Genomic DNA, 20,107 nt, shown 5'->3' with positions numbered 1-20,107 from the left:
AAAACACAATTTGCTAATGTGCATATAATAAAGCTAATATAACATCATCAGAGATTGCTCCAGAAATGTGTAATGGTAAGGCATTAAAGTGATTTTTTGAGAAAGTATAATATAGTTTCCTCATAATCTGGGAAGAAAAAAATGGGGGGGGGGAATCACTGTAGGAGGGCCAAGAGATCACAAATACAAGAGTTGAAATAATGAATCTTGCTCTAAACTGCAAATGTAGTCAACCTTGACTTTCCACAGTACAAATAAAGGTCATGGACTTTATACTATCTCAGCAGTTGTCACGAATTTTAGTTTTCTAAGATTGCATTGTGTGTAGTAGTCAGATTTAGGAAAAAAAGATATAGTATCTAAGGAATAACAGAATAATAACTGCAAGATCAAAATGATCTACCTTGAATTTTTGTGTCATTTATCGTTTCCCGAGGTGCTTTAAACTTTTATTTTATCCATGTAACAGCCCTGTGAGGAATGAAAGTACCAGCAAAACCGTTTTCGAAACTTTAAACACGGAACAGACGAAGAAAAAATTGAAGTTGACAGACTCAGAGAAATGACAGAAAAGGTGGTCACTGAGGAAGCGTAGCAAAGAGAGGGGCAAGCGCAAAAAGCTGAAGTCCGGAGGATGGTCAAAGGAGAACAGAACAGAGGCTAACCTGGCCGGGGGAAACGGTGTCAATGGGCAAACAGGTGCAAAAAAGGCGAAGGACAGGAAATTTGGGATTAGGAAATTGAAATTTACTTATCTGTACCAGAGAGAATGGATGAGGTCAAAGATGAAGAGAAAAATGAAAAGTGGGGCGGCACTTAAAGCTGCATGGAAGTTTAGTGGGCTGATGTTATCCCTCAGGCCCATGACCATGGGGTTGGGCCCCAGGTTGAGGATAACACCGAGGGGGGTCGCTGAAGACGCGGGCCAAAAGACGACGGAGCCGGGTGGGCGTTCACGCCGGACTAACAAAGACAGCCCGGGGCGCTTCTCCAGCCACGCAACCTGCGGGGTCCGAAGGGTTAACCGCGCGCGCTACTCCCGCGCGCATCCCGGCCCCCACTCCCGCGGTCGCTAGGAGACGCCGGAAGTGGGGGAGGGGCGGGCGGCGCGACCAAGGGTGGGAATCTTTTTCGGGCTCCCGGAGGCGGAGGGAGGCGAGCGCGCGTGCGCGCGCCGTGCCGGCCGTCGCCGCGGTGACCGTCCTCGGAGTCCGTCGGCTCGCGCCCCGCCCCCGTTCCTGCTGCCCCCTCCCCTGTCGCTGGCGGGGAGTGTTTCTCGCTCCTCCCGGTTGCTGCCGCCGTCGCCGCCGCTCCTCCTCTCCCAGTCTTGGGTTTCCCTGGCGCTACTGCCGCCACTGCCTCTGCGGTCTGTATGAGGAGGAGGAGGATGTGAAGATGGCGGAGCTGCAGATGCTGCTGGAGGAGGAAATCCCGGGGGGCCGCCGGGCCCTCTTCGACAGTTACACGAATCTGGAACGGGTGGCCGATTACTGCGAGAACAACTACATCCAGGTGCGACGCATCTCCCGGCCTGGGCGCGTCGGGCCTCGGGGTGGTGAGGGCTCGTGGGGGACCCCCGGCCGGGGGCCGCGCGCCTGGGGGCGTAGGGCGCGTGGGGTCGAGGCCGCGGCGGGGATACAGTCCAGCTGACCCCCATGTAGCAGGGGGAGGAGCATGGTGGGAGCTGGGGTTGGGGAATGGGTGAGAATTCTCCGGTTGGAGGAAATTGTAGCTTTAAAACATTTTAAAAAGCCATGAATCAGCCCTCGGTGCGGGTGTGGTGTGTGCGTGTGTGTGGTGTGGTGTGTGTGGGTGTGTGGTGTGTGGTGTGGTGTGTGTGTGTGTGTGTGTGTGTGTGTGTGTGGTGTCCCCCGCCTCCTCGCTTCTTCCCTCGGCCGCCTCCGCACTCGGTGCCAGTCAATTTTCGGGATGGCGGAGGAGGCGGAGAGTGGCATTTTCTATTTGACAGAATCTTGCTCCCCCATATGGCAAGGGTGTGGGGGGATTGATGGGTCACCCCCATCCCCCAAGCTCTGGAGGATTTTTAAGGGGTTATATTGCTGCAGAGTAAACTGTGTCAGCTTTCTATTCATTTGAATGCATCAAAAGATCGGTTTTTGTTTTTTTGCTTGTTTTTAGGTTCTAACTGGGGATACAGTATAAGAGTAAGCTGTCCCTTGTTGGAAGTTAATGCCATTTTTCTCCCTATAGAGAGTGAGAAGCTGCATGATAAGGAAATCTTCTGTCCCGCCACCTCCCTTCAGTCCCATTAGAATAGGTAATTTGTCTTTGGGGAAAAAATTGGGGATTATTTTTCAGAGAGAATTAGGAAATGATCCTCATGGTTTAGTTTTTCCTGTGATGATTGGTTTGGCACAGGGACTCAGTGGTAGCGCTGTATGTATGTGTATGGAGGCGGGGGATATTGGGTGAGATGAAATCCAGCTGCTCCTGGAAGAAGCAAAAGACTGGATTAAAAAAAAATTCCTCTTTAAAAATTATATGAAAGGATAGTTTAAAACGCACAGTTTGCAAAGTCAGTATCTTTTGTTTTCTTTATAGCTTATTCTGAATCACAGGTTCTACCTCCATTTTTTCCCTTCCCATTTATATTCTCTTGGGATGAAGGTGGAAATGGAAGAAATAAGTTAAATTGTTCCTTCACTGTGGTCTTTTTTTCCTGTTCCCACCTCCATCGCTCCAGGCATCCTTCTTAACATCCGCTGTATTGGGAAGCATTCTCAAGTCTTGGTTTAAACCAAAAAAAATAGGTGTTAAAATTTACAGGTTCATAAATTTTTTAAGGCCCACATGGTTGATCAAGGATAGTATGGTGAGATTTTGCTTGATTAGACATATCCTGAACTCTGTATTTTCTTGTAGGGAATATTTGTATTGGAGAATAAATCAGACATAACCCAAGGCTTTTCCCTCCAAAGAGGCAGTTGAAAGTATGGCTAGTAGGAAAAGAAAGAATGTGACTTGGGTCAAAGATTCATACAAAAAGTACAATTGTCCATATTCATCAGGTGCTTTGCTGATACTGAGTGTGGTAGGAGAGATTCAAAGGTTAAAATGCTCAGTTTTTCACTAGGTACATTTGAAAGTCTATAGCCTGGCACTGTGTCAAGTGTTGATTCATACCTAGTGTCCACAGAATCTCATAGTGTAGTTAGTAGGAGAGGCTGATCTGTGAGCAAATGAATACCATGTAGTGTGTCAGTTTATACTCTTAATGGGCTGCAGGTGGGAAGAAGGAAGAAGCTATGCTGTCCTCACTCTGGGAATTCACAGTCTCTAGGAGAGGCAAATTAAAAGGACTGAAGTTGTTATTACAATCCCCTGTGCAACATATTATGAGAAAGAGTTACAGGTCAGAAGAGAAATTGAGGGTGGAAAACTGATTGGGTTGCGGTTATCACCACTAAATTAAAAAATAAAAGAAAGAAACAGATTTCTCTCTCTTTGGAAGATAATTTTTATTGTAATTTGAAGGTATAGTTCCTCTTATATTACAGTTGTTACATAAAGGTAAAAGTACCTGAATTAATAAAGCTGAGAGAGTAAAGGGATCAACAACTGTCATCTTTTTATATATTTTATGCATTTATTCCAGTTTAAGAGAGAAGAATGTTACTGCCATCATTTGTCTTAGCAATGGGACTCAGAATTTAATGGGATGGTATTTGAAAATTCAAAGTATAAATACTGGTTAATAGAAATGGACTTGGGTTTTAAAATATCTTATTTCTTCAACTTAGCATCTAAAATAAACTTTACACTTTTACCTCTTAGATTATCATATGTGTTAAGATCCAGTGGGGATATTGTTGGGGATCTCTCCCCAGATGACAACTCTTACATGATTTGTTTGTGGTAAAGTTGATAAATAGAAGATGGTGGTAGTGGATTTGTGCTGACCCAGCTGCTCATTTGCCTGGCTCTTCTTGGTGACCCGCAAACTGACCAGCAGGAGTTTCGATGCTGCCTGTGACCCTGCTATAGATGAAAGTCATTTGGTGGGATCGGTGATCAAATGGTCAATTTAGCCTTATTATAGCATCATGTCCTAACCATTAGCTCAAGTTAACTCACCCAACACTCATTTTATTTTGTGGAAATATAATTTTTGCCTGTAAAGCAGGAAAAAGGCAAATCTACTGATCATAAGTAACAAATGATAAGGTTCTTTGCTCAGTGTCCTTAAACAGCTGGTTTTATGCATTGGAATATAAAAAAATAAGGTAAATAAGAATATTCTAAATGTGGATTATATTTAGTGTGAAGATTGAGCAAAGGAAAGAAAATGGTGTGCTCTCCTTCTGAAAACAAACATACTGTGTTTAAATTATTTCTATCATGAAAATGTCCTTCAGAAGTGTTATCTATTGGCATTAGGAGTGATCAGATATTACCTGTATTAACACACACACACAATCTACAGGTACAGCAGAGTTGTAAGTAGTAGTTTTCCAGGTTAATAATGCAGTTAACATTAGACGTTTAAAAATCATCTTTAGTAAAAAGTTAGATGATTCTGTTTTATTTCAACCTCTAGAAAAAGTGATAGTCAAAATATTTTTTCTAAAATGTGATGATAAAAAGTGATAACTACAGTTTCCTGTTTCCCCCATTGATTTTCTTTCCTGTAAAAAGGATTAAAGTTATTGTTAAGGACTTTTTGGAGATAAATGTAAGACCTGTGTTTTTTATTTCTTCATTTATAAATATAAACATTGATTCCTAATCTAGGAAGTGTCCAAAAACTTTAAAACATTTTTGATTAACTTGGAATCTACATATTTACAAATGGAGAATTTTATAATAACATGGGTTGCTTTAATGCTTTGGTGGATGAAGTAAGATTATATTTGTTACTTTGCTAAAGTAAGTCTGAAAAGCCAACTTATTCATATTTATATTTTTCCTTTTCTTAGATAAAAGAAAGTTATTCCTTTTTGTGAGTGTTAATTCACATAGATACATAGTAAAATCCCGTTGTCCACTGTTTAGATTAAGAACAAAGTCATCCAGTAAAATGGCTTTGCTCAGAAGAACAGAAATTAAGAATTTACCTTAATGTTTTGATAAATGCTGGAGAGGGTGTAGAGAAGAGGGAACCCTCTTGCACTGCTGGTGGGAATGTAAATTGATACAGCCACTATGGAGAACAGTATGGAGGGTCCTTAAAAAACTAAAAGTAGAACTAGCATACGACCCAGCAGTCCCACTACTAGGCATATACCCTGAGAAAACCATAATTCAAAAAGAGTCATGTACCACAATGTTGACTGCAGCACTATTTACAATAGCCAGGCCATGGAAGCAACCTAAGTGTGCGTCAACAGATGAATGGATAAAGAAGGTGTGGCACATATATACAATGGAATATTACTCAGCCATAAAAAAAACGAAATTGAGTTATTTGTAGTGAGGTGGATGGACCTAGAGTCTGTCATACAGAGTGAAGTAAGTCAGAGAAAAACAAATACCGAATGCTAACACATAATATATGGAATCTAAAAAAAAAAAAAGGTTCTAAAGAACCTAGGGGCAGGACAGGAATAAAGACGCAGACGTAGAGAATGGACTTGAGGACATGGGGAGGGGGAAGGGTAAGCTGTGACAAAGTGAGAGAGTGGCATGGACACATATACACTACCAAATGTAAAATAGCTAGCTAGTGGGAAGCAGCTGCATAGCACGGGGAGATCACCTCGGTTCTTTGACTATCTAGAGGGGTGGGATAGGGATGGTGGGAGGGAGATGCAAGAGGGAGGGGATATGGGGGTATATGTATATGTATAGCTGATTCACTTTGTTATACGGCAGAAACTAACACAACGTTGTAAAGCAATTATACTCCAATAAAGATGTTAAAAAAAAAAGAATTTACCTTAATGTTTTCTCTGAAATCTTTCTTTTGAATAATGGGAAAGATGTCATTAATAGCTTTCCTTTTTTCTCATTATCAGCAAGGATACTCTCAGAATTCATTAAAAATTGCAGGAAGGGTTTATAAGGGCATAACAGAATCATGGCTTACTAGTCAGTTTCATTAAAAAGTAGTTACTAAAATGATATAAAGATTGCACATTTCTAATAAAAACCATTAAAATGCATGCTTATTGTTGAAAAATTATTAGAAAATACAAATAAATATTAAGGAACAAACTTAAAATTGCCTAATCATTTTGAATATACATCTGGTATTTATACTTTTAAATCTTTTTGACATGTACATCTACGTATCATATATTTTAAAAATATTATGTTCATGTTCTATATTACCTTTATACCTTGCTTTAAAAAGAGACTTTTAGTGGTGGTAATCTTTGCTTTTTATGATGGTCATAGAGTATACAGAAAGGAGGTTTGTATTTATGTGTTTAACTTCTGTTTGTTCTCACAAATAGAATAATGTTAAAAGTACCTAGAATGAAGAAGGAGAAAGTAGAAATTTGAGGACTGATGTTTGAATCCTTCCCTGTAACTTTTGTCTTTTACCTCCACAGAGAGGAGTGAACCATGCAAGTGAACATCAGGCTGAATTAGGGAGATTGAATTTCCGTAGATGGAGGTGATTTAACACATCAGAATTTTTTTTTTAATTTTATTTTTTTTAATGCAGCAGGTTCTTATTAGTTATCTGTTTTATACATATTAGTGTATAAATGTCAATCCCAATCTCCCAGTTCTTCCCACCCCCCACCCCCCCACTTTCCCCCCTGGGGTCCATATGTTTGTTCTCTACATCTGTGTCTCCATTTTTGCCTTGCAAACCTGTTCATTTGTACCATTTTTCTAGATTCCACATATATGCATTAATATATGATATTTATTTTTCCCTTTCTGACTTAACTTTACTTTGTATGACAGTCTCTAGGTCCATGCACATCTCTACAAATGACCCAATTTCGTTCCTTTTTATGGCTGAGTAATATTCCATTGTATATATGTACCACATCTTCTTTATCCATTCATCTGTTAATGGGCATTTAGGTTGCTTCCATGACCTGGCTATTGTAAATAGTGCTACAATGAACATTGGGGTGCATGTGTCTTTTTGAATTATGGTTTTCTCTGGGTATATACCCAGTAGTGGGATTGCTGGGTCGTATGGTAGTTCCATTTTTAGTTTTTTAAGGACCTTCCATACTGTTCTCCATAGTGGCTCTATCAATTTACATTCCCACCAGCAGTGCAAGAGGATTCCCTTTTCTCCACACCCTCTCCAGCATTTGTTGTTCGTAGATTTTGTGATGATGGCCATTCTGACTGGTGTGAGGTGATACCTCTTTGTAGTTTTTTTTTTTTTTTTTGCGGTACGCGGGTCTCTCACTGCTGTGGCCTCTCCCGTTGCGGAGCACAGGCTCCGGACGTGCAGGCTCAGCGGCCATGGCCCACAGGCCCAGCCGCTCCGCGGCACGCGGGATCCTCCCGGACCGGGGCACGAACCTGCGTCCCCTGCATCGGCAGGCGGACTCCCAACCACTGCGCCACCAGGGAAGCCCCTCTTTGTAGTTTTGATTTACATTTCTCTAATAATTAGTGATGTTGAGCATCTTTTCATGTGCCTCTTGGCCACCTGTATGTCTTCTTTGGAGAACTGTCTGTTTAGGTCTTCTGCCCATATTTTGGTTGGGTTGTTTGTTTTTTTAATATTGAGCTGCATGAGCTGTTTATAATTTTTGGAGATTAATCCTTTGTCCATTGATTTGTTTGCAAATATTTTCCCCCATTCTGAGGGTTGTCTTTTCGTCTTCTTTATGGTTTCCTTTGCTGTGCAAAAGCTTTTAAGTTTCATCAGGTCCCATTTGTTTATTTTTGTTTTTATTTCCATTACTCTAGGAGGTGGGTCAAAAAGGATCTTGCTGTGATTTATGTCAAAGAGTCTTCTTCCTATATTTTCCTCTAAGAGTTTTATGGTGTCTGGTCTTACATTTAGATCTTTAATCCATTTTGAGTTTACGTTTGTTTATGGTGTTAGGGAGTGTTGTAATTTCATTCTTTTACACGTAACTGTCCAGTTTTCCCAGTACCACTTATTGAAGAGACGGTCTTTTCTCCATTGTGTATCCTTGCCTCCTTTGTCATAGATTAGTAGACCATAGGTGCGTGGGTATATCTCTGGGCTTTCTCTCCTGTTCTGTTGATCTATATTTCTGTTTTTATGCCACTACCATATTGTCTTGATTACTGTAGCTTTACAGTATAGTCTGAAGTCAGGGAGTCTGATTCCTCCAGCTCCGTTTCTTTCCCTCAAGATTGCTTTGGCTATCCAGGGTCTTTTGTGTCTCCATACCAATTTTAAGATTTCTTGTTCTAGTTCTGTAAAAAATGTCACTGGTAATTTGATAGGGATTTCACTGAATCTGTAAATTGCTTGGGGTAGTATAGTCATTTTCACAGTATTGATTCTTAAAATCCAAGAACATTGTATATCTCTCCATCTGTTTGTGTCACCTTTGATCCCTTTCATCAGTGTCTTATAGTTTTCTGCATACAGGTCCTTTGTCTCCTTAAGTAGGTTTGTTCCTAGGTATTTTATTCTTTTTGTTGCAGTGGTGAATGGGATTGTTTCCTTAATTTCTCTTCTGATCTTTTGTTGTTAGTGTATAGGAATGCAAGAGATTTCTGTGCATTAATTTTGTATCCTGCAACTTTACCAGATTCATTGATTAGCTCTAGTAGTTTTCTGGTGGCATCTTTAGGATTCTCTGTGTATAGTATCATGTCATCTGCAAACAGTGACAGTTTTACTTCTTTTCCAGTTTATATTCCTTTTATTTCTTTTTCTTCTCTGATTGCCATGGCTAGGACTTCCAAAACTGTGTTGAATAATAGTGGTGAGAGTGGACATCCTTGTCTTGTTCCTGATCTTAGAGGAAATGCTTTCACTTTTTCACCGTTGAGAATGATGTTTGCTGTGGGTTTGTTGTATATGGCCTTTATTATGTTGAGGTAGTTTCCCTCTGTGCCCATTTTCTGGAGAGTTTTTATCATAAATGGGTGTTGAATTCTGTCAAAAGCCTTATCTGCATCTACTGAGATGATCATATGGTTTTTCTTCTTCAGTTTGTTAATATGGTGTATCACATTCATTGATGTGCATCTATTGAAGAATCCTTGCATCCCTGGGATAAATCCCACTTGATCATTGTGTCTGATCCTTTTAATATGTTGTTGGATTCTGTTTGCTAGTATTTTCTTGAGGATTTTTGTATCTATATTCATCAGTGATATTGGTATGTAATTTTGTTTTTTTGTAGTATCTTTGTCTGCTTTTGGTATCAAGGTGATGGTGACCTTCTACAATGAGTTTGGGAGTGTTCCTTCCTCTGCAGTTTCTTGCAAGAGTTTGAGAAGGATGGGTATTAGCTCTTCTCTAAATGTTTGATAGAATTCACCTGAGAAGCCATCTGGTCCTGGACTTTTGTTTGTTGGGAGATTTTTTTTTTTTTTTTTTTTTGCGTTATGCCGGCTTCTCACTCTTGCGGCCTTTCCCGCTGCGGAGCACAGGCTCCGGACGCGCAGGCTCAGTGGCCGTGGCTCATGGGCCCAGCCGCTCCATGGCATGTGGTATCTTCCCGGACCGGGGCACGAACCCACGTCCCCTGCATCGGCAGGCGGACTCTCAACCACTGCGCCTTTTTTTTTTTAATCACAGTTTCAATTTCATTACTTGTGATTGGTCTGTTTATATTTTCTATTTCTTCCTGGTTCAGTCTTGGAAGGTTATACCTTTCCAAGAATTTGTCCTTTTTTTCCAGGTTGTCCATTTTATTGGCATAGAGTTGCTTGTAGTAGTCTCTTAGGATGCTTTGTATTATTGCGGTGTCTGTGGTAACTTCTCCTTTTTCATTTCTAATTTTATTGATTTGAGACCTCTGCCTCTTTTTCTTGATGAGTCTGGCTAAAGGTTTGTCAGTTTTGTTTATCTTCTCAAAGAACCAGCTTTTAGTTTTATTGATCTTTGCTATTGTTTTCTTTGTTTCTATTTCATTTATGTCTGCTCTGATCTTTATGATATCTTTCCTTCTACTAACTTTGGTTTTTGTTTGTTCTTCTTTCTCTAGTTCCTTTAGGTGTAAGGTTAGATTGTTTTTATAAGATTTTTCTTGTTTCTTGAGGTAGGGTTGTATTGCTATAAACTTCCCTCTTAGAACTGCTTTTGCAGTATCCCATAGGTTTTTTTGTTGGTTTTTGTTTTTATAAGTTTATTCATTTGTTTTTATTTTTAGCTGTGTTGGGTCTTTGTTGCTGTGTGCAGGCTTTCTCTAGTTGCAGCAAGCGGGGTCTACTCTTCGTTGTGGTGTGCGGGCTTTTCATTGTCGTGGCTTCTCTCGTTGCAGAGCATGGGCTCTAGGCACACAGGCTTCAGTAGTTGTGGCACGTGGGCTCTAGAGCACAGGCTCAGTAGTTGTGGCACATGGGCTTAGTTGCTCTGTGGCATGTGGGATATTCCCGGGCCAGGGATCAAACTCATATAGCTCTGAAGCTGGTGGAACCGTTATAACGCATATAGTTCAGTATTTCCCAAACCAGAATTGTGTAATATGTAAAAATATTTGTTGTAAAGTAGTTACTGCATAATGTGCCCCTTTTGAACCTACAAAACACAATATCATTTCAAGTGTTCTGGGAAGTCTTGCAGTAAAGAAACCTGTTTAAGTTACCTACATGTAGTATTTCACAAAATGTATTAGTCCTCGAAACTGTTTTTGAATGCCCAGTAGCTATTAATAAGACCTACAGCACAGTCTGGGAAATGCTCTTGTAGTTAATTTTCTTTTTATAAACTCAGAAGCTTATGCCCATAGAGGTTAAACACTGTTTTGAAGTCATCCATCCCTGGGTTATAGCTTTTGGACTTTCATCTGAATTTGTATTCAAAAGTTTTAAGCAATTACAGTCCACATGTTTAGCACTTCTTTGCTAGTCTTAAATTTGTCTGTTCCTGCTCTCTTCCCAGCCCCTACTTCTCAAATGGCTGAAAACAGAAGTCTGTTTCTTGCTAATCGAAGGCTGCTTTGAATTTAGGCACCCTCTATGGCTGTGCTGTCTAGTACAGTAGCCATTTGTGGCCATGTAAATTTTTTGAATTGAGATATATTTCACATACTGTAAAATTCACCTATTTAAAGTGTACAGTTTAGTGGGTTTTTATCGTATTCACAAGATTGTGCAACCGTCACCACTATCTGATTCCAGAACATATTCATCACTCCAGAAAGAAGCGTGTACCCTTTATCCGTCATTTCCCCATCCCCCTCTCCCTCTGCCTCCTGGCAACCATTAATCTTTTTGTCTTTATGAATTTGCCTGTTCTGGACACTTCATATAAATGGAATCATATGTGATTTTTTGTGTCTGCGTTCTTTAATATAATGTTTTCAAGGTTCACTATATTGTAATATGTCAGTATATCATTTTGTCTTTTTTTAAAATAACAGTTTTATAGAGATATAATTCACATACCATTTAAGTACCCATTTAAAGTGTATAATTCAGGAGTTTTTAGTATCTTCACAGATATATGCAATCATAAGTACAGTTAATTTTTAGAACATTTTCATTACCTCAGAAAGAAACCCCATACCACTGAGTTACCACCTCTTATCCTCCCAGCTGCCTATATCTAGGCAACTACTAATATAGTTTTTTTGGGTTTTTTGTTTGTTCTGGACATTTCATAGAAATGGAATCATATGCTATGTGGCCTTTTATGTCTAGATTTTTTTCACTTAGCATGTTTTCAAGCTTCATCCACGTTGTATTATGTATCAGTGCTTCATTCCTTTTTATAGCTGAATGGCTGTACTATACTTTTTTTATCCATTCCTCAGTTGATGGATTTTTGAGTTGTTTCCACATTTTGGCTATTATGAATAATGCTACCAGAACATATATTAACATGTAACGTTATAAACATTCATGTATATGTTTTTATGTAGGCATATATTTTTTCTTTCTCTTGGGTATATACCTAAGAATGGAATTGTCAGGTCATGGCAACTATATTTAACTATTTGTGGAACTGTGAGATTGTTGTCCAAGCTGGTTATACCATTTTACATTCCCACTAGCATTGTACAAGAGTTCTAGTTTCTCCACATCCTCATCAATACTTGTTATTGACTGACTTTTTGCTTACAGCCGTCTTAGTGGGTGTGACGTGGCTTTTTCGTTGTTTTGATACGCATTTTCCTAACAACTAATGATGTTGAGTATCCTTTCATGTGTTTATTGACCATTGGTATATCTTCTTTGGAGAAATGTCTATTCAAATCCTTTGCACATTTAAAAATTGGATTGTTTGTCTTTTCATTTTCTAATTGTAAGAATTCTTCATATATTTTGGATACAGGTCCCTTATCAGATATTTGATTTGCAAATACAGTCACCCACCATCAACGGGTCCCGCATCTGTGGATTCAACGAACTGCAGATCAAATTGGTAGAACCCGAGGATACGGAATCCGAGGATGCATAACCCATGGATACTGAGGTTATATAAAATGGATATGCCATTTTATATAAAGCACTTGAGCAGTGGTGGATTTTGGTATCTGCAGGGAGTCTGGAACCAGTCCCCCAAAGATACTGAGGGATGACAGTATTGTCTTCCATCTGTGGGTTTTCTTTTCATTTTCTTGATGGCGTCCTTTGATGCACAAGTTTTAAATTTTAATGAAGTCCAACATATATATTTTTTCTTTTTCTCTGTGCTTTTGGTATTATATCTAAGAAACTATCACCTAATCCAAGGTCACAAAGATTTACTCCTGTGTTTCCTCCTAGGAGTCATAGTTTTAACTCTTACATTTAGATCTTTGATCTGTTTTGAGTTAACTTTTGATATGTTGTGAGGTAGAGGGCCCATATTTATTCCTTTGCATGTGCATTTATTCATCTCAGCATTGATTGTTGAAAAGATTTTTCTTTCCCCATTGAATTATCTTGGCACCTTTCTTGAAAATGAATTTCCCGTAAAGATATTATTTTGTTTCTGGACTCTTAGTTCTAATCCATTTATCCATGTATATCCTTAGCCCAGTACCACAGTCTTGATTATTGTACTTTTGTAGTTTTGAAATTTTGATGTATGTGTCCTCCAACTTTGTCCTTTTTAAAAAAAAAAAAAAAAATATATATATATATTTATTTATTTATTTTTTGGCTGTGTTGGGTATTAGTTGTGGCATGCAGGCTCTTTGTTGCAGCACGCGGGCTTCTTTCTAGTTCTGGCACGCGGGCTCTCAAGTTGTGGTGCGCGGGTTCAGTAGTTGCGGTGCGCAGGCTTAGTTCCTCCACCAGGGATTGGACCTGCATTCCCTGCATTGGAAGGTGGATTCTTAACCACTGGACCACAAGGGAAGTCCCCCAACTTTGTTCTTTTTCAAGATTATTTCAGCTACTCTGCATCCCTTGAGTTTTCATATGAATTTTTGGATGCCTTGTTAATTTCTGCCAAAAAGGCTGCTGGGATTTTGACTGGGATTGTATTGAATCTGTAGATAAACTTGGGGAGCCATCTTAATTACATAAAGTCTTCTGATCAATGAACATGGGATGGCTTTCCACTTACTTAGTTCTTTAATTTATTTTAATAATGTTTTGTAGTTTTCAGTGTCTAAGTCTTATACTTCTAATTTTAAAATGATTTCTAAGTATTTCATTCTTTTGGATCCTATTGTAAATGGAGTTGATTTCTTAATTTCATTTTTGGATTGTTTATTACTATATATACAATTGACTTTGTATATTGACCTTATATGTTACTGAAATTTAAATTAATTGAAATTCAATTTAAATTTTACATTTCTACTACCTACCTTTCAAGTGCTCGATAGCCACATGTGCCTAGTGACTGCCATATTGAATTACACGGATTTGATTATTTCCAACGTTATAATTCTATTCAATGTCTACACCCTCACCCCCCCCCAAAAAAAGAGTACCCCCTTTACTTCTGATTTCCCTCTGTCTGGAGACTCTTTCAACTTTTATGTTTCTTCTGATTTTTACCTCCACGTGTCCATGTTCATGTTGCTATTTTTAAAGTTTTAGATAATTCTGCTATGAGAAATGGTGACTTCACTTTCCTATACTTTTTCCCATCTTTTCAACATAACTTCTAGCACTTTGGATTTATTGTGTCCATTATATCTATGTAAATATTCACAGCTGAATCATACAGTGGACTGGTGATTTTATTTCCTTTCCTAAGCAAATTTTTTCTTTTCCTTGGGGCTAATAATTACCTCACTTCTTCGAAGGCTTAATTACTTATGTATCTATCTCTGTTTCATCTCTAAACTTTCCTCTGGATGTATAAATCTTATCTCAATATATTAAACCATATTAGTGATCTATCAGTTGTCAAAAACTGTGAACGGTCTGAAATTTAACCCTGTTTTCGACCTAACAGGCTAGCTAGCCACAGTTTTATGGTTGCTGTGGCAGAAGACATGAGACTCCTGTGTCAGAGACATAAGACTTTATTACTCACAGCAATAACATTAGCCAGAGTATCATTATTCCTAAAACCCCTGACTTTCAGTGTGAAAATCCTTATTTTCACTTATTATTATTCCTAAATAATATTCCTAAAACTCCTGATCTTATTCCTAAAACCCCTGATCTCAGTGTGACATGAGGAAGGCCAGGTGATATCTGTACATGCAGTGGGTTGCATTATTGGGAGGAACCCTGAATTTAGGGAACCTGAATCTTTTATGTAGGTCAGTAAAAATACCTGCCCCTTGCTCCAGAGGGAGATACTCTTTATCTTCTAAGACTGTTTTCTGTACAAACATACTTGAAAAGATAGTGAAACAAAGGCCATCAGTGCCTCTGCTCACCTCAATGTACAAAATGCAGAAGAACCGTGGAGAATTGCCTCCCAATATCAGTTTTATTTCCTCCCCCAGGAAGCATATTTCTTGGAGCCCTTGGCCCTTCTTCTCCAATATGGATTATATGAATTATTAACCCAGCCGTCATCTCAGAAATTTTCTTTGCCATTGGTCTTTGATTTTCCTTTGCCTCTTTGATGTAGATTCTATTTTCTGGATTCCATGCTTCCTCCTTTCTTGCCTTTCTGTTTTGAGGATGTACATCCTCCGGTGCTTCCTGAGAAATGGTACATGGAAAGTTTAAAAAAAAAAAAGTGTGCTGAAAATCTTATTCAACTTTCACTAGATTGATGGTTTGATTGGTAAGGAATTATAGGTTGGAAATAATTTTCTCTCAGATTGTAAAGACATTCTTCTATTTCTACATTTTTTATTAGCTTTTGGTGTTGCTTTTGAGAAGTCAGGTGCCATTTTGCTTCCTGATGTGTTTTTTTGTATATTTTTTTTTTCTCTCCCTGTCTGGAGGCTTGTAGGATCATTTATTCCTCATGATGATGTTTTTTGCTATTGGTCTTTCTCCATCAGTTGTACTAAGCATTTGATGAGTACATTTAGTGGAGTCTTATATTCTTTAACTCTGAAAAATTGTGTGATGTTTCTGCTGTGTTTTCTTTTTTTGTGTTTTTATTTGTCAGATTTGGACCTCTTGGGTTGAGTTTCTAAAATTGTTTTCCCTTTTTTGTGGTTTTATATTCTTTTAAAATGCCTCTTTACTGTTTTTCACAGTGGCTGCACCAATTTACATTCCTCCTAATAGTGTACAAGGATTCCCTTTTCTCCACATCCTTGCCAACATTTGTTATTTGTAGTCTTTTTTTTTTCTTTTTTTGGATGATAGCCATTCTGACAGATGTGAGGTGATATCTCATTGTGGTATTGATGTGCATTTCTGTGAATGATTAGTGATGTTGAGCATCTTTTCATGTGTCTGTTGACCATTTGTATATCTTCTTTGGAAAAATGTCTATTCAGGTCTTCCGCCCATTTTTAATTGGGTTTTTTCAATACTGAGTTGTATGAGCTGTTCATATATTTTGGATATTAACTCCTTATCAGTCATGTATTTGCAAATATTTTCTCTCATACTTGAAATGTGTTTAAAAAGGCAACTGAGTAAAGGAGAGCATCTTTAAGTAATAAGGAAAGTGTTTTAAAACTTTTGTCTGTTTTAAAACAAATTTGATGTCAAATTTACCACACTTAGTTTTTTCCTAACCTAAAATAGATACTATTATAAAACTTGTGATCTGTCACTTTTTAGATAAGCATGTATAGTTGAATCTAAAATGACCTACTTCCAAATTCCAGAAAAGAATCATGGTATTTTATAGCTGAAAATGACGTAATAGTCTAGACTTTCCAATGTAACAAGTAGTAACTGATTTCTTGAGAGTATAAGTGAGTTATTTATGACCTGGTAAGATAGTAGCAGAGCTGGAATAAGAACCCAAATGCCCTATCTTTTCTGTTATCCTCATCATTTTCTAGAAACCTCACTTTGGCTTTAGTGATAGGTTTTCCTGAAATAGCCAACCACAATCTCAGCAAATAACTTTATTTTTTGAATCTCGAAAAGATTAGTCTGTGATCTTTTGTTTTATTTCTAAAGTAACCTTCTTTTTCTCTCCACTGATACTTTAGGGGTGGAGGTGAATATCAAGTTTATCTGCCTCAGTTGTTTCTAGTTAGCATATACATAGGTTGTCTAGGTAGATGACATAACAACTATTTTAAAGATGCCATGTTACTGAGAGCTGAAGCCAGTATATATTAAGCTATTAAAAGTAACACTTTTAAGTGTTTTAGGATTCGTTGGCTTCAAGTGACAGAAACTCAATTTGAAAAAACTTTTTTTAACTTTTCCTCTTGGTGTTTAATACGAAAAGCAAAGCAAAAGGTCCATATTTTCCTTTTCAAGCATCAGTGAATATCAGCTTAGAATAATGTTCTTTTCCATAATGATGCTCCTTCAGGCAACAGGGAACCTTGCTAACTTGTCAGTTCCAACAATTGGTGTAAGATCATCTTCTGATCATAAGAAACCCGTGAAGCGTTCTGTTCCTTCTAGCTGGGTTTGGCGTAGACTTCCTTATTACTGAATAAATCTTGTTCAGTTTTTAAGTCTGTGGCATAGGTTTGCAGGGTCAGCAAAACACTGTCCCCAAGAAGCTGTCTCCATGATGTTTTGAGTTTAGTGACACTTGTGATTGTCAGGCTGTCCTCTTCGCTTTTTTTTTTTTTTTTTTTTTTTTTGCGGTACGTGGGCCCCTCACTGCTGTGGCCTCTCCCGTTGCGGAGCACAGGCTCCGGACGCGCAGGCTCAGTGGCCATGGCTCACGGGCCCAGCCGCTCCGCGGCATGTGGGATCTTCCCGGACTGGGGCACGAACCCGCGTCCCCCTGCATCGGCAGGCGGACTCTCAACCACTGCGCTACCAGGGAAGCCCTGTCCTCTTCCCTTTTATCATCTCCCCATCCATCCTGGTCTTTAAACTCTCTGAACTCCTCAGCAGGCGTGCACCGTACCTTGAGTGTGGTGGTCAGTTCCTCTTCAGTCAGCACCTCCTCCTGCCCAATCACAAATAACAAAAATGTGAATGTATTAGTTACTAACCAAGCCATGTGAAAAAGTAGGAATGGCTGGCATCAAGAACTCAAACTCTCTCATTTCTGTTTCTTTCTGCATGTTGGCTTTGTCCTTTCAGATAGGCATACTCTGTGTCCTGTGAGATAGCCTTACATATGTTTCAGACCTCATACATCTAAGAGGAAAGGAAAGTTCTCTCTTCCAGAATCAGTTGGAAAAAATCCAGAGATGTATCTGTATTTCTCTGGAAGAAAATCACTGTGGCCTAGAATGGGCAAAAGTATTAGAATTGGCCTAGTGTAGGTCACACCCAGGGTATGAGGTGGAGAGAAGTTTCTTTTCCCTTTTTAATAAAGATGGAGGGAATGTTAGATAAAAATGTGATCCACTATGACACGTTAAATACAATTTTTCAGTCTTTTACATATGCCTTTATAGTTCTCTCCATCCCATATGAACTTATCTTCTATTTCCCAAGCAGATAGATGAATTTTCACTGATTACATTTTCACTTGACTTCCTATGAATGACATCTTAATTTTATCAGTAAAAATGTCTCCAGATCACATTTAGAGATAGAAAACCCTCTTGGGAAGGTTCTTAATAGCAGGCTTACATATTTATAATTGCTACATGATAACTTAAAAATCATAGGGAGCGTTGTTTCTGATCTAAGTTCTTGCCTGTTCTTTTTTCTGGCTCTGTGTGTGGAGGAGTGGTGTGTGTGGGGATAGGGTGGGCATGGATAGGCATCTACCTATTGATACTTTGGGTCTTTTAAGCCTCTACCCACTGAAAAATTTTAGAGAATTCCACCTATAGTTTCTCTCATTTGTAGAATCTACACAGAGATCCCAAATTCATACCTTGCTTGATCTGAAAGAATTAACCTTTTTCATCTGTTAAGTTAGAACAGTATATAGCTTATATTCTTTTTTTTTTTTTTTTTTTTTGCGGTACGCGGGGCTCTCACTGTTGTGGCCTCTCCCGTTGCGGAGCACAGGCTCCGGACGCGCAGGCTCAGCGGCCATGGCACACAGGCCCAGCCGCTCCGCGGCACGTGGGATCTTCCCAGACCGGGGCACGAACCTGTGTCCCCTGCATCGGCAGGTGGACTCTCAACCACTGCGCCACCAGGGAAGCCCGCTTATATTCTTAATATAGAATATGTAGTATATTTATATATACTGACACTCTCTATACATATACAGTACATGTACTGGTACATATAGATTTAGGTATTTAGAAATTGAAGCGATTTTACACTTAAGACACTTGTAAGTTTTCTATTCAGTTGCTATATCTTGTGTTAGGATTTTAAGAAAACTTTTAAATGATTTAAAAATGGTTTGTATTGCCATGTAAAGTCATGAATGACAAAGGTTCTGATTTGTAAGAAGATAAAGAATGCTTTAAACACAAGGTGCAGTTTTGGGTGGAGAGGATTTTTTCACTTAGAGTTTTGAGAAGCTGGAAAGGGGAAGTGGGATATGATGAGGGGAAACAAATTTAGTTGTTTTTAGGTTAGGACAGTTGAGGAGCTGCAAATGTGAGGGGAGAAGAATTAGAACACTGTAGGTGATGGAGGACAGAGATGGTAAGCACAGAGAGGTATGGACAGGCCAAAGTAGCAGTTCAGCAAGAGGAGTATAAAGGAGAATTTAGATACTAGGGGTGAGCTGATTGAGGATAACAAATTGCCTGGGGATCAGTAGAATTGGGTTCATGATATGGGCTAGGTCAGAAGCAACAGATGACGAGCCCACCATGCAGAAAAGGAAGTTTGCTTGGCAAACTAGAGACTGGGCCAGCATTTAAGGGCATGACTCCAAGATCAGGACACTTCTGAGTTGAAAATGTTGACCCAACACAGGGATTAAATAGGATCCTTGTTAGTCTCTTTTGCCTCTTGTTGCTGATATCATGTATGAAACCAGGAAGGACCAAAATCAGGGTAATTACTTTCAAGTATGATCTATACTTTGTTATTCAGGAATAATACATTTCTTAGGAGAAGTGTGGCTCAGCATGAGCACCATCTCTAAAGGTGCAGCTGGTGACTGTCAGTCATCTGGGCTCCCTAAAGCATGGTCTCTTGAAGGGAGGTCAGAACACGTGTCTCTGTGGCCACCACAGCAACCTTTGCTAACTAATATTTTCCAATCTGTTAGAGAAGTTCCAGAGAAGACTCTTACTGGCTTAACTTGAATCAGTGTCCTCTAAATCAGACAGTGTCCAAAGGATTGGTGTACTTTAGGTAAGCTTGGGTCTTGTGTCCGTACCTGTGGCATGGGTAAGGTGGAGGGAGAATGGGAGTCAACTGCCACGAACTGAATTTGCCACATGAATGTGGAATTCTTTAACCAGAAAAAAAACAGTAATAGATGCTGAACAAGAAAGAGATAATACTATCTTTAATACTGCTTTCCTGTACTGAGTTATTTTTTGTTCGTTTGTTTTGGCCAGGAGACAGTGTAGAAGATGACTATAAAGGAAAACAGAATGAAAACTCTAAAGCAAACAGAAAGGCAGAGCCTGTTGTGTTTTTGTTTTTGTTTTTGTTTGGCTGTGTTGGGTCTTTGTTGCTGCACGCAGGCTTT

The 20,107-nt window shown here is 39.1% G+C and overlaps 1 protein-coding gene across 2 annotated transcripts in view; it reads left to right on the top strand.

Moving 5' to 3' along the window:
- Positions 1 to 1,200: 1,200 nt before the first annotated feature.
- ABI2 (abl interactor 2) overlaps positions 1,201 to 20,107 on the top strand; it is a 100,151-nt gene continuing 81,244 nt past the window's right edge. The window contains exon 1 of one of the 2 annotated variants that reach the window (XM_029225913.1): positions 1,201 to 1,512. In XM_029225913.1, coding sequence (XP_029081746.1) covers positions 1,396 to 1,512 — 117 coding nt within the window. In that variant the 5' untranslated portion in view covers positions 1,201 to 1,395. The remainder of the gene's footprint in view (positions 1,513 to 20,107) is intronic. The other variant, XM_029225914.1, reaches the window with a different exon arrangement.

Source organism: Monodon monoceros, unplaced genomic scaffold, assembly GCF_005190385.1.
Source record: "Monodon monoceros isolate NGI ecotype Baffin Bay Population unplaced genomic scaffold, NGI_Narwhal_1 Super_Scaffold_16, whole genome shotgun sequence".
Lineage (NCBI taxonomy): Eukaryota > Metazoa > Chordata > Mammalia > Artiodactyla > Monodontidae > Monodon > Monodon monoceros.
The sequence above is the reverse complement of the archived record's forward strand: the minus strand, read 5'-3'. Positions and strand labels throughout refer to the sequence as shown.